Source organism: Camarhynchus parvulus, chromosome 20 (genome assembly GCF_901933205.1).
Source record: "Camarhynchus parvulus chromosome 20, STF_HiC, whole genome shotgun sequence".
Lineage (NCBI taxonomy): Eukaryota > Metazoa > Chordata > Aves > Passeriformes > Thraupidae > Camarhynchus > Camarhynchus parvulus.
Window position 1 is genome coordinate 2,634,875 of NC_044590.1, and position 12,770 is coordinate 2,647,644.

The 12,770-nt window shown below is 42.4% G+C and overlaps 1 protein-coding gene across 1 annotated transcript; it reads left to right on the top strand.

Moving 5' to 3' along the window:
• The first annotated feature begins 211 nt into the window (after positions 1-211).
• On the top strand, positions 212-7,752 carry RAE1 (ribonucleic acid export 1). Its single transcript, XM_030963477.1, has 12 exons — positions 212-295; positions 733-829; positions 961-1,065; positions 1,633-1,725; positions 2,127-2,213; positions 2,651-2,737; positions 2,974-3,045; positions 3,544-3,651; positions 3,960-4,066; positions 4,169-4,244; positions 4,751-4,945; positions 6,426-7,752. Exons 2-12 carry the CDS (start codon positions 740-742, stop codon positions 6,510-6,512), a joined length of 1,107 nt encoding a protein of 368 aa, XP_030819337.1. The 5' UTR covers positions 212-295; positions 733-739; the 3' UTR covers positions 6,513-7,752.
• The last annotated feature ends 5,018 nt before the right edge of the window (positions 7,753-12,770 follow it).

The following is a 12,770-nucleotide window of genomic DNA, read 5'->3' on the forward strand; positions in this document are numbered from 1 at the left end:
CTGCATAGAAAATGCCTTCAAAATTGACCTCCACAGCCATCAGCATGGATCTTACAGATGATATTTTCAGTAGATTTCTTTAATTGGGTTTTTGTACGGCCGTCCCACCAATATTAAACTTGAATGAAACGTCCGGCCGGCCCCGCCCCCTGCCCCGCCCCAGCTCTGCCCCGCCCCGCCCGCGCAGGGCGCAGCCGCGGCCCCGCCCGCGGCGGCGCCTGCGCAGGAGGCGCGGCCCGTCCCGCGCTCGCCGCCGCTCGCGTCGCAGGTCCCGGGCCGGAGCGGGCCCGCAGCGGTGCGTGAGGGGAGCCCCGGGCCGAGCCCTTTCCCGGCACCGCGGCAGCGGCCGGGGCCGTTCCGGGTGCCGCCGGACGGGCAGAGGGAGCCCCGCGGCGCAGCGGCCTGGGGGGTGGGCGGAGAGCCCCGCTGGGGCGTGCGCCAGAGCGGCAGCACCCCCGGCCGCGCTCGGGTTTGGGCTCCCCGGCTGCAGCGAGGGGCACGGCGGGGTTGGCTCTGCCAGGGCGCGGCCCGAGAGGGCAGCCGGGAGGTGTGGGGGTCCCAACAGCAACGAGAAGTGTATTTTTATTTATTTATTTTATTTTACTGTATTTAGTTTGGTTTATTTGTATATCCCTGGGTGCCTCCCAAGAGGGTGCTGGGGTGCTGGCTGCGCTGAGACGCCCCAGGCACGCTGGAGGGCCTTGCAGGGCTCACTCTTTCATTCGTTCGCAGGGCAAGGATGAGTCTGTTCGGATCCACGTCGGGGTTCGGTACCGGCGGTACCAGCATGTTCGGCAGCACCACAGCCGATAACCACAACCCCATGAAGGTGCGTGTGCCAGCCCCCTGTGCTGCTGCATGTGTTACTTTGTCACAGCAGGACCCACTGACTCATTCTATAGAAGTAATAAGGGCTCGGTTCCCAGTTTTCAAAAGTTGTTCTGTCTCCTGTGTTCCCAGGATATTGAAGTAACATCTCCACCTGATGACAGCATATCTTGTTTAGCGTTTAGTCCGCCAACGCTGCCGGGTAATTTCCTCATTGCAGGATCATGGGCAAATGATGTAAGTATTCTCTGTTAGATATGGAGATTAATAAAGTGCCTAAACTGCAAAATGGGATCCTAAAAGCTTGTGCAGGACACCTGAAAACCTAACTTGTTGAAGAACTGCAAAATTTATGTCTGGTACCAAGGCACTAAGTTTAACATAGTTGATAAATCGTTGCAAACCCAAAAAGATTACGTTACTGATTAAGTTATCATAACAAGGGTTTTTTTGTTTGAAGGATGAGATGCCAGCTGGCTCAGGCAGGGAGGGAAGACAAAAGTGGGCATGTTTGTTGTGTTCTGTCCAGCTGAGGGTTCAGGGTTCTCCAGGACAGTGTGGTGAGGGGTTACAGGTTTGCAAGGCACTCTTGAGGTGGAATCGAAGTTGTGGGGCTGAATTTTGGCTCTACAGGTGACAAGAATATAAGCAAAAAAACTAAGATTTCACTAGCTCTGAAAAAACCCAGACTTTGGTATTTATAACCATACATTTTGTTGGATAAATTAGGGCTGGAGTCTCCAGGACAAGTCTTTTCAAGCTCCTGTTAATATGGTTTATCTGCATTTGCTTCTCCTGTTGCAGGTTCGCTGCTGGGAGGTTCAGGATAACGGACAGACAATTCCAAAGGCTCAGCAGATGCACACAGGGCCTGTACTTGATGCCTGCTGGAGTGATGTATGTTGTTATTTAAAAACAAATGCACATTTTTTACCTAAAGTCCACATAAATTGGTGTGTGGTTTGCAGGCAGATGAGTGCCACAGGTAGCTGCAGCCTGTGGTTGTTGCACAGACTGAAATTGCTGTAAATGTGTGCTGAGTGTGTCCTAGTGGGATGGGCTGGCATGGGTGTAAGAAGACTAAAAGTGAGCTTAAAAGTTAGGAGTGTATTAAAATCTAGATAAAAATAGCACTATTTTTTCTTCTATGATGTAGGAATAAATAAATTTGAATTGTGTTTCTTCTTTGTCTTGCAATCCCTGTACTTATTACATTGACGTTACACTGTTTCTAGAAGAGAATAACACTTGACAATTTTCCTGTTCACTAATCTCTTGGTTTTATTCTTATTTTTTAGGATGGGAGTAAAGTATTTACTGCTTCATGTGATAAAACTGCCAAAATGTGGGATCTCAACAGTAATCAAGCAATTCAGATTGCACAAGTCAGTAAATCCCAAAGTACTAAATGTTTTTTTTCTTTTTCTGTTTTTATTAAAAGTTACCTTTCTAATTTTTATATTTTTGTGATAGTGAAGTGCACCTGAACAGATGATCAAAGTGATTTAAAAACCCTGTGCATCTGTTTCCTCTGTTTTACTTAAGGGAGCTCTATCCACTGCTGCAGTGATCTCACTAAGTCACCCTGATGCATTAGAGGGGAAAAAATATTCTTAAGAAGTCATTCAATTGACTTCACAAATACCAGTTTTTTACTGCAACAACAACAGAATTACAATTTACATTTTCAAATGAGAAGTTAATGTCTGTTTGTAGAATATGTAATTATGGTGACTAAAATTTGTTACCAGTTGTAATTTAAGCAGAGTTGTTCTCTTTAATGATTGCTTCTTGCATGTGTGTTTGTCCTTTCTTTCTTCAGCATGATGCTCCTGTGAAGACCATCCATTGGATTAAAGCCCCAAATTACAGCTGTGTGATGACAGGAAGCTGGGATAAAACTTTGAAGGTTTGATTTTTACCTGAACAAATGGACACAAAGTGTGCTAGTAATTTGTGTATAAAAATATTTACATGAAGCGAAAATATTTTATTAAGCTCTAATAATTAATGGAATAGCCTCACTTCACAGGGAGTTGCACTATTCTGACTGTAACAAGAATGAAACAGTTACACTTAAAATTACTACAGGAGAATGTATCCTGAGCTCCAGGGGTAAGTTTGTTTGTTTCTCTGTTCCATCAGTTCTGGGATACCCGTTCACCAACTCCTATGATGACTCTGCAGCTCCCTGAAAGGTGTTACTGTGCAGATGTGGTAAGTCAGGAGATGTGGCAAACTGGTGCCAGCTGGATAACTGGGAGGAGGAAGAAATTTTGGGGGCTTCTGTAGGACAGGATTTGAATACCGTTAGTGTTTGGTGTCTGTGTGATTGTAGTGCTGGAACATAATCTGATCTTCTTGATCAGGCCCTGGAAAATAGGGATTTTTATCATACAAAACACACTTGGTGTCCTTTTAACATCACAAAAATCAGCATGAGGACTGACCCACCCTTAGTTCTGGACAAGTTTGTAAACCACCATTGCACTTTGCACTAGAAGAATCAGCTCATAATTAGAAGATTTTTGGTGTGTTTAATTTCTCAGTGGCAGGGAAAAACTGACTTGTGTTTGAAGAGATGTGAAAAAATGAACTTTTTTATTTATCTGCTTCCTATTTCTCTCCCTCTCATTCCTTTAACTTGTTCAGAGTGTTCTACCATGCAATTAACACAAGTGTCTTTCTTCCAACCTGTTTTACAACCTTATCCAGGTTCATCCTATGGCAGCTGTGGCCACTGCTGAAAGGGGTTTGATAGTTTATCAGTTAGAGAACCAACCTTCTGAATTCAGAAGAATAGAATCTCCTCTGAAACACCAGGTAAATAATAATATTTGTATTTATACAGATCATTGACATTGTGGGCTTGACATTTTTTGTAAAAACATGCAGTGTTTCAAAACCAAGTTATCTTAGCATGGCAATGGTCTGGTTTTCCAGTGACCTGTTGTTCATCTTCACAAGGATTTAGAAATTTAAACTGTTACTCAAATTCTCAACAGACTTTGAGCTATCTCTTGACCTTGCTAGTGGTTTTGCTTTACCTTGCATTGATGACTTTGAAGTTTTGTGTCCCTGTGGAAAAGATGTCTCAGTCTAAAACTCCTTTGTATCTTTCTCAAATTCAGCATCGCTGTGTTGCTATTTTCAAAGACAAAGTGAACAAACCAACTGGGTTTGCCCTTGGAAGCATTGAAGGCAGAGTAGCTATTCATTATATCAACCCCCCAAACCCGTAAGTATTCAATAAAACATCCTCTCTCTATTGCTTAGGTCACAGTGATAAAAATAAGAAGCTTTTTAAAAAATATTTTGAACTTTTTAATTTCCTTTCCAGTGCAAAAGATAATTTCACTTTTAAATGCCATCGCTCCAATGGAACAAACACATCAGCACCTCAGGACATCTATGCTGTGAGTATCCAACATGTATCATATATACACTGTACACTCCTAATGTAAAATTTGCTCTGAACTGTTCTCCTTCACCTTTTATCTTGCCTAAGGCTGTCTTAGAGACATTTAAAGACCTGTCATAGTCATTCTTTAAGAGGAAAGGCAAATTTTTATGCTCTTACAAAACAAGCACTAGATCAGCCTTTCATTGGATCTGCTTGTCAACAAGTGGAGTTGACACTTGTTGATTTTGCAGATATTGAAACAATAGTTGTGTAATGGCATTATGCATTGAATTATGAGGTACTAAGCCAAAAAAATGGTGTTTTTCTTGTTGCTTTGGTGGTTTTTCTTTGGTTGTTTTTGGGGATTTTTTCTCCAAAGAAATTTTAAAGATTTAAGAGCTGTATTTAGTTGAAATTTAATGTATTTCCTCTTGTAGACCTCAACCCACCTTCTGTGAGTGTGTCCATCACCTGTTGCTATGTGTGGTGTTTTTCATGGTGTTCTGTGTGGTTCTGCAGGTTAATGGGATTGCATTCCACCCTGTCCATGGTACTCTGGCCACAGTGGGGTCTGATGGGAGATTCAGCTTCTGGGATAAAGATGCACGGACAAAGCTAAAAACCTCAGAGCAGCTGGACCAGCCAATATCTGCTTGTTGTTTTAACCACAATGGCAATATATTTGCTTATGCTTCCAGCTATGATTGGTCAAAGGTAGGAAGGATTTAGACTCATGTTCATACTTTCAGTTGACAGCTAAGACTGTTCTTCTTGTGAGGCTTTTGGTGTTTTTTATAAGTAGTAGGTGCACCTTTCTGATTTCTAAGAGAACTTAAAATGGCCATTTTGGCCCCCTGATGAAGTTTAACATTGAGGCTGTGAATTTGTGGTGTTTCAGCTCCAGCAGGACAGGATTGCTAAATGATGCTGGTTTACAAATGTGGATGAGCAAACTGTAAATTCCATGATTCAGAGGTTGCTATGGTTGCTCACACACATTGTGCCGTGGGCAGTGTCACAGGGCAGTGTGGCACCCTGACAGCTTCCCACAGAGCTTGTGAAATGCACATCTCTGCTGCTGGTGCAGGGAAAAAAGCTGTCACTGTGATTATAAACACTTATCCCAGTGTTTGAATGCTCTCTATTAAATTTTCACTGCCACTTAGTGAGGCTTTTGACAGTGCTTATTTATTTATTTCTCTTCCACACTTAACAATACAGATGCAGCAGAACCACAGCAAACCGTGATCTGTGGAAAATCAATACTTCCTGATAGTTTAAGGAGCAAGCTTGGAATGTAACTCATTTTCATGGTGCTTGTAGGATAATGTTCTTGTGGTTTTGAGTGAAATGAATGCAGAAATCTCAAAGATTAACTCAATTGCATGCCACAGAGAGCTAAATTTTAATTCACTGCATTGTATTTAGTCCTCTGCCCACATTAAAATATTTGTTGGTGCCAGGGCAGATGAATTCTTCAGTTCTGCTGCTTGGGTAGACTTTCAGATCTGTAAACCAGTATTAATAGTAAAATCAGTTGGTGCTAAGTACCAACCTTCCTTCCTTCCCAGAGCCATTTCTTGTCCATGGCGTTGGTAATTTCCAACCTGCATGTTGGACCTCAGTAGCTTTATTAGTGTTTACTCTCCCTGATTTGGATACTTGGGTATTAATTTGGTAATGTGTATGAAAATGATATGCAAAACAGGACATTTGCATCTGCAGCTGGGGAACAGAAAACTCTGCAGTTGCCTGTAGAACTTGGGCTTCACTTGGAAAAGATGTGACCTTATGTCATTTAAAAGATAAAAAATCTAAAGTGAAGCTGGGTGGCCATTAAAGGTTTCGTTTTTTCTCTGCCTCGAATGACATTTCAAAGAAATCATACTGAGTTCCTAGGCTGCATCTGCAAAGTAGAACTTAGAGATATGTGGTTATTTTTTAAATTAAAAATACTTGATACTTTAAAAATGGATAAAAGTCTCTTCAATTTTACTTTATATGTATAATTCTTGTAATTGCTTGTTCAAGTAAGCTGTTCCTAATCCACCAGTGTGGTCCAATATCTGGTCTTAAAGGCTTTAAGATTAAATCTTAATAAACCAAACTAATGGAATATTCATTTTCTTACATTTTAAGTAATGCTGATATTTTTTCTTTGAAGAGAGTAAATGTAGATTATTTTTGTCTTTAGGGTCATGAATTCTATAATCCACAGAAGAAAAACTACATTTTTCTGCGAAATGCAGCAGAAGAGCTGAAGCCCAGGAATAAAAAGTAGTGAGTCTGACTTGAACTCCTCTACTTGTTCTGCCCTTCCTGCCTCTGCTCTTTGGCCATTTGTGCCCTGTTGCACCATGGTTCAGTCAACTTTGGATCACAAACATTTAGCAGGAACTGTAAAAATTGCAGTAAATGTATTCTGACTTGCTGGAGAACATTTCCAAATTAGATACTCTGATGTGTATAAGAAAGAGAGGCTCGTATTGACATGACTTAACCACTCTCTGTTCCACAGCAATAATGAAATTGCAGCAAAATCAACATCTGGGGTGGATATTCCTGCTTTGAAGTGCAACCATTTGTATCTCTGGATTTATTTTGCTAGTATTACATTAAAATATGTTAATTATAATCGTTCTGGAGAAGTTGTATAAATACTGTATTTTTTGTAAGTACTTGGAGAATCACCAGTAATTCTTCTCAAAAGAGGCTTGTCTTTTTTCTTATTAATAATTCAGGGGTTCTTTCATTGCTTTCTGGTTTTTGAAATGGAAGCATTGTCTGCTGTATGCCAGGAAGAAATGCCTTGCAAATAGTTTTCCATCCTTTTTTAGATGACTAGGAAGGTATGTAGGGGGCCAAGAGCAGTGACAGAAACTCAAGGCAGAGGATGGGCCCAGTGCAAACTTCAGATTTTTCTGCCACTCCTGCAGTGGACATGACTTCTGAACAAACTGCTTTTTCCAGTTCAAAGGAGAAGCTGCAGTGGTGCCAAGTGGTGAAATAGCTCAGAGTTCAGGAACATGAGCAAACCTTTAAAGGTTTTATTCATGACCAAACCAATGTGTGCAAAATCCCTTTTACCTAAGCTTCTTTGAAGCTGACACCTTTTAGAGTTGTAAGTTGAGCATTTTAATATGGTTTTGTCCTGTAAGAGGGTGTTCAGGACTGAAAAAAATACTCATTTTTGTATTAACTAGAAAGTAGTGCTGGGAAGCTTCATCCTGATCAAAAATGCTGTGAAACAAAATGAGTGGGTCTCTTTCTGACTTGAATCTACCACTGTTTACTTTTAACTAGCCAGTTGTATACATGCCAAAGTTTTCTTTTTGGAAGTGAATGCTTATTATTCCTGTCTAACTATTGTTTGTTTGATAATGACTGAATAAAAAGGGGATGGGGGGAGCATGTATAGAATTTCATGGCATATTGTACAAATTCTCTGTAAAACTGTTATGGTTTAATGCTGGTGGTTACGGATTCATGCTGAGTTTCAAATAAAATTTTTACTAAATGCTTTTTTATATTCAGAAGTTCTGTTCCAATAATGTGGACAAGGCAATGTACTTCCTGTTTCAAAGCAGCTTCTTGGCCTTTCAGTGGAATTCAGGGACATTTGCTGAAAGTCAGCTCCTTTTCCTCCAGCTGCTTAAGCTGAGAATCCCATGCATTTTCCAACTTCTGTTCCACTACAAATGATTCCTGTGGGTTTGCCTCAAAGAATTGGAGAAGTGGTGTGAAAGGCCTTTTGTTCTGAGATGAATCAAGTTCATTACTATTTCAGCAGCCAAACACCTGACATGGTGAGTACAGATGAATCTCAGACTCCCTCCAGCCCACTGTCTTTTCACTCCAGACTCTTCCCTGAGTTCATCAGTTTTTGCTGGATGGGTATTTCTTGTTTGGTATAGAGGAAAATCCTTTAAATACACCCAACTCTGCTTTGTTAAGGGATTATCTTTTTCTGTTTTATTTCTCAAGATAGTTTGGTTTTTTCCTGCTACTTCTGTATTTTACATAGTTTTAGATTTTGCATTCATGCACAATTTGTTTTCCTTAAGGTAGGAAAGAGTTCCCAGCACTTAAATCAGTAGCTGATCATTTGCTTAAACATTTCTTTGGTTTCTGTTGATTTTTTCCCCTAAGGTTGTGATTGTTATGCAGCAATCTTTGGTTGTTAGCACATTTTTCCAGACTTCCCAGTCAACTGAATGCCACCAAGCAACTGCAGGCTGGAGGTCAGGTGGAAGTGATCACTGAAGTGTGCAGAACTCCCACTGGACTAAACAGGGAGGAATGGAATGTGTCATTGTTTCCTGCTTTAAAAAAATCTCGTTTTGTTTAAATACCTAACAAAACGAATGAGGGAGAGAAAATAGATGAGTTCAGCAGGTACATTTCTCTGGGATCCATTGGAGCTGCACCTGCTTCAGTGGCCACTGAGGCCAGCACTGGTGAGTCTGGTTTCATAACACATTGTGTGTCAGTATGCTGAGTACTTACTCTGCTGGACTGAATTTCTGTGTCAGTGAGGCTTCAGAATTGTTTCATCATCACTTGCTACTTGTTCAGACTAATTTTAGAAGGACATAGTTTCCATTATGTTGCTGTGCACATTAGATGTGTTCAGCTGGGAGGAGAGTCAGGCTTTGAACTGAATTGTTTTCCATTACCCAAGTTAAGAGAGCACATTGGCAATTTGCTCTTCCCTGGAACTATTGTGAGGTTCTGTTGTAAAGTACACACAGCTGTATCCCTTCAAGCATCAAAAATGAGAGTTTATTCAAACCCTTTAAAGTGTTAGTGCATTTCTGGAAATGTATTCACTTGCTATTCTATGGCAGTTACCTGTCCAAAAAAACTGAAGAATGTGAGATGCTAACATGTACCCAAAGCTAACATAGGAATGCTTGATGTATAAAATAACTTTTTTAATTTTCTGAAAGTTTGCTGTCAATGTGTTTTATTGCAGGCAAATAATCTTTGGCATAAAGAGCAGCCCAGTTAAACCCCTCAAAAGGGGAACATTTTACATTTTCCTGCTGCTGCTCTCACATGTCAGTGGTTTTGCACATTGGTTTAATGAAATGTATTTCAGAAAATGAAATAATTGGCAAAGTTTGTCTGGTAGAGCCTTTCACAGATGAAACAAGACATGTTTGCACAATGGCAGGCAGGCAGAGTATTGATTTACCATCTGCCACAGGAAATGCAATCCTGAATTGGTGAGTACTCCAGTTTAGCTCCTAGGCCAGAAAAATTGGTCACTGAGTTGTTCTGCAGAGAGGAGTGGGTTTGAGACTGAGGTGGGATTGGTGTACATGGGATATTTCAATAAAACTTGCTTTGGCCTGGCTCAGTTTAGTGGTGAGGAAGTGCTGTTTGCAGATGAGGTGTCTGGTCAGCTGCCCACGACAAGGAATTGTGTCAGATCACTATCACGAGGTTTTACACTCTCCAGCCTTTGAAATGATAGAAACCAGTGATTTCCAATTTATTTGCTTTCTGCAGAGAGGAACCTGAGCAAAATGAAATGGCTGTTAATTTTTAAGTCTCCAGATTGGCTAATTAAGTGCTATTTGCAGTCATTTGGGTAAGACTGATTTATTTCACAAAACTCTGGTGCAGATTCACAGTGTAAAGCATTTCCCCATGGTGATTGAGCTTTACCAGCCAGGCGATGATCATCACCTGGAGCTGCAGCACGCAATAACGACTGGAACAAATTCAGAACAGGAACAATTCCCCGGTAACTTTCTCCACCCCGGCAGCTGCAGGATGCACGGAATGCAGCAGTGTGAAGCCGTTGCTGTAACGCTGCTGTGGTGCCAGGCGATGGCAGTGCTGATGGCTCCTGAGCAGAGCTCTCCTTGCAGCCGGGGCTGCAGCACGCCTGGGGCTCTGCACGGAGCTGGAGTGCTGCTGGAATACAAGGTACAGTTATTTGTAAAAGCAGCTTCTCCCAAAATACTCAAGGAACAGAAGATAGAATTAATTTCCATTTTTGAGTTTTTCAGGAGTGTACCTGGTATCCATGCACATAAACCAAGTCTTTAGAACTAACTATGCAATGCTCTTTTAGCTGCTCAGTGAGACATCTGACCAAGCAGGTCATGTAGTTGTTCCCTTCTTTCACTATCAGGCCCTCAAGCTCCCCTGAACCAAGTCAACCAAACCAGTTTCTTCTTCCCCTGGTTGCTGGCCTCACAATTCCTGGGCTCCAGGCCCATTCCTCCCTTCCTTGAAGGTGCCAGGCTCCTGGGCAGCCCAGTGCTGCTGCTGAGCACTCAGGGCTCTGTCTGTAAAATTATGGAGCTAGAAATGCTCAGGGGAGAGCTGGGACCCAAACTGGTTCTGGGCAGTGACCCCTCATGGCCAGGGGTGCCTCCACTGTCCTCTGCTTCCTTGGGACTGAGTGGCTCATTCTGTGCCATCATTTCCAAGTCTATGTGATTGTTACATTGATTTACTAAACCATGTGTTGGGATCCTCAGACTTGCAGAAGGTCCAGGCTATAAAGAAATGATAAATTCTGTATTGTGCTATTTACAGGTTGTACCATATTGATGCTACTTGTAGAAATCCTGTGCCATACTAATCATAAATTCTGTGCTATGCTAATCAGAATATCCTGCTGAGAAAACCTTGACTGTAACTACAATTTAGTGCTGTCCTTATTCTGCCAAAAGACCCCTAAAAGAACCCATCTGTCCCCTTAGTGTCAGGTGTAACAGGTGTGATTAAAAGGGGAAAAACCCAGGAATATTTCCACTGACAGAATGCTGTCTTTGCACACCTCAGGCTGTGGGTTGGAGTTGGTAGAACTGCATTTCATCCTGCAGCTGGTGTTCAAGCAGCTGGAAGCCATCTCTGCATTTCCAGGTAAGCTTAGGTTTGTATACAGCAGTGCAGGGCCCATCCTGCTCTCAGCAGCAGCACAGCCATTCCCTGAGGGGAAGCTGCTGCTGCTCTTCCCTTGCCAGGTCAGAATAACAGAGCAACACCAGCTGGCTGTGGTGCTTCCAGCAGACTGCTGGGACTGCCCCTGGGTTCTGTGTGCCCCTGGAGCAGCAGTGCTCCCAGGAATCAGCAGCAGGGACAAGCCCATGAGAGCAGAGCCTCTGGAGTGGCATCAGCTGCAAGCAGTGTGAGCTGAGAGTGGCACTGATACCCCAGGCAGGTCCCACTTGATGCAGAATGGACCCTGAATGGCCAAATTGATCTCACTCCTTCCTCAGGGGCAAAGCAAAACTTCCAGGTGTTTGCACCATTTACCTGCTTGTGGAATGGGGATGGTGCTACAGCTGGGAAAAGTAATTCACATTTTTAGGTCTTGGTTGCAAGGTAACATGAGACTGAGGCAGCACCACAAAGGAGAAGCATGTGCCTTGGGAACACTTGTGCATGGACAGAGTAATTCCAAATGTTTGTGTTGCATCAGTTCTGCAAATGCTTTTTGTTACAGGGCATAAAAGATACAATAGCTGCCAGCATTAGCTTTGTAAAGAGAGACCGTTTGCTTCTGTTGACTAATTATGCAGTGAATATATTCACTTTGAAGGGACACTTCAATAATTTAGCAGCATGTGCCAGGTAATACAGGAGCTTTTGTCTTACTGGTGGCACAGATCTCCAATCCTGTGTAACCCAATCCCTGGCTTTATGTTTTCAAGGAAGTGTTTGGTATAGCTCCTGTATCAAGTGCCACTGAAAAGCAGCCTAGATAAGAGATTAGGGTAATGCTCTTCCCTGGGTGTAGGGAAAATTTACCCTTTGCTGCCCAGGGTGTCTTTTGCAGGCAGTAACTGCTTTATAGTGTGAGGTGTGGATGTGCTGACATCCAACGATGAGTTTGTTGCAGGAATGGGAAAATGCTGCAAACTGCATGTTAAACACCCAGGTCAGCTAAGCCTGTCCTCAGGGGGGTATTAACAAATGTAGTTTGACAGGGAATGCTTTCTGTCATTCATGTTTCTTAAATGCAGATTGTTGATTTGCTGGACAGACAAGGAGAGGGGCAATGTTCAGTTCCTGGGAACACTGTGAAATGAAACTCAGGTAATGGATGTTCTTCAACCCTTCCCAAGGTACTTCCTCAGAGTTGTGCCATGTCCCAGAAAGGTGTAAGCTCAAATGTCCTTTTCTGACCCACTGCCAATTGGTTCAATCACCTTCCTTCCCTTGCCTATCAAATGCAGTTCACTACTGATCTACAGCAAAGGGAGATCCATTTGGTTTAGAATATGCCATGCCTATTGCAGTCAGTAAAGGGCAGAGATAATGCAGTAGCTCAAACTATTCTCAAGTGACTAAACTGGAGCTCAAATACAATTTTTACAACTGTTTTTCTTTGGAAGGACAGCTGTCTGCCTTGCTCCTGCTGTAACAGTGGGATTTATATGGAGTCAGGTATCACTTACTGACAGGTAATTGCTTTCTGCAGATACCTGACTCTTTTCCTTGGAGGTCTCCCTTTCCTAAGTAATGTTCATTCTTGGTCTGTAGCAGCAGGCTTGCAGACAGCAGTTGGTTGTTT

What these genes read in the sequence shown, in the direction of transcription:
- RAE1 (XM_030963477.1), top strand. Translation starts at nt 740, where the DNA reads ATGAGTCTGTTCGGATCCACGTCGGGGTTCGGTACCGGCGGTACCAGC. An exon ending in AATCTCCTCTGAAACACCAG is followed by an intron (nt 3,652 to 3,959) that starts GTAAATAATAAT and finishes TCTCAAATTCAG; the next exon opens with CATCGCTGTGTTGCTATTTT. An exon ending in CCAGCTATGATTGGTCAAAG is followed by an intron (nt 4,946 to 6,425) that starts GTAGGAAGGATT and finishes TTTTGTCTTTAG; the next exon opens with GGTCATGAATTCTATAATCC.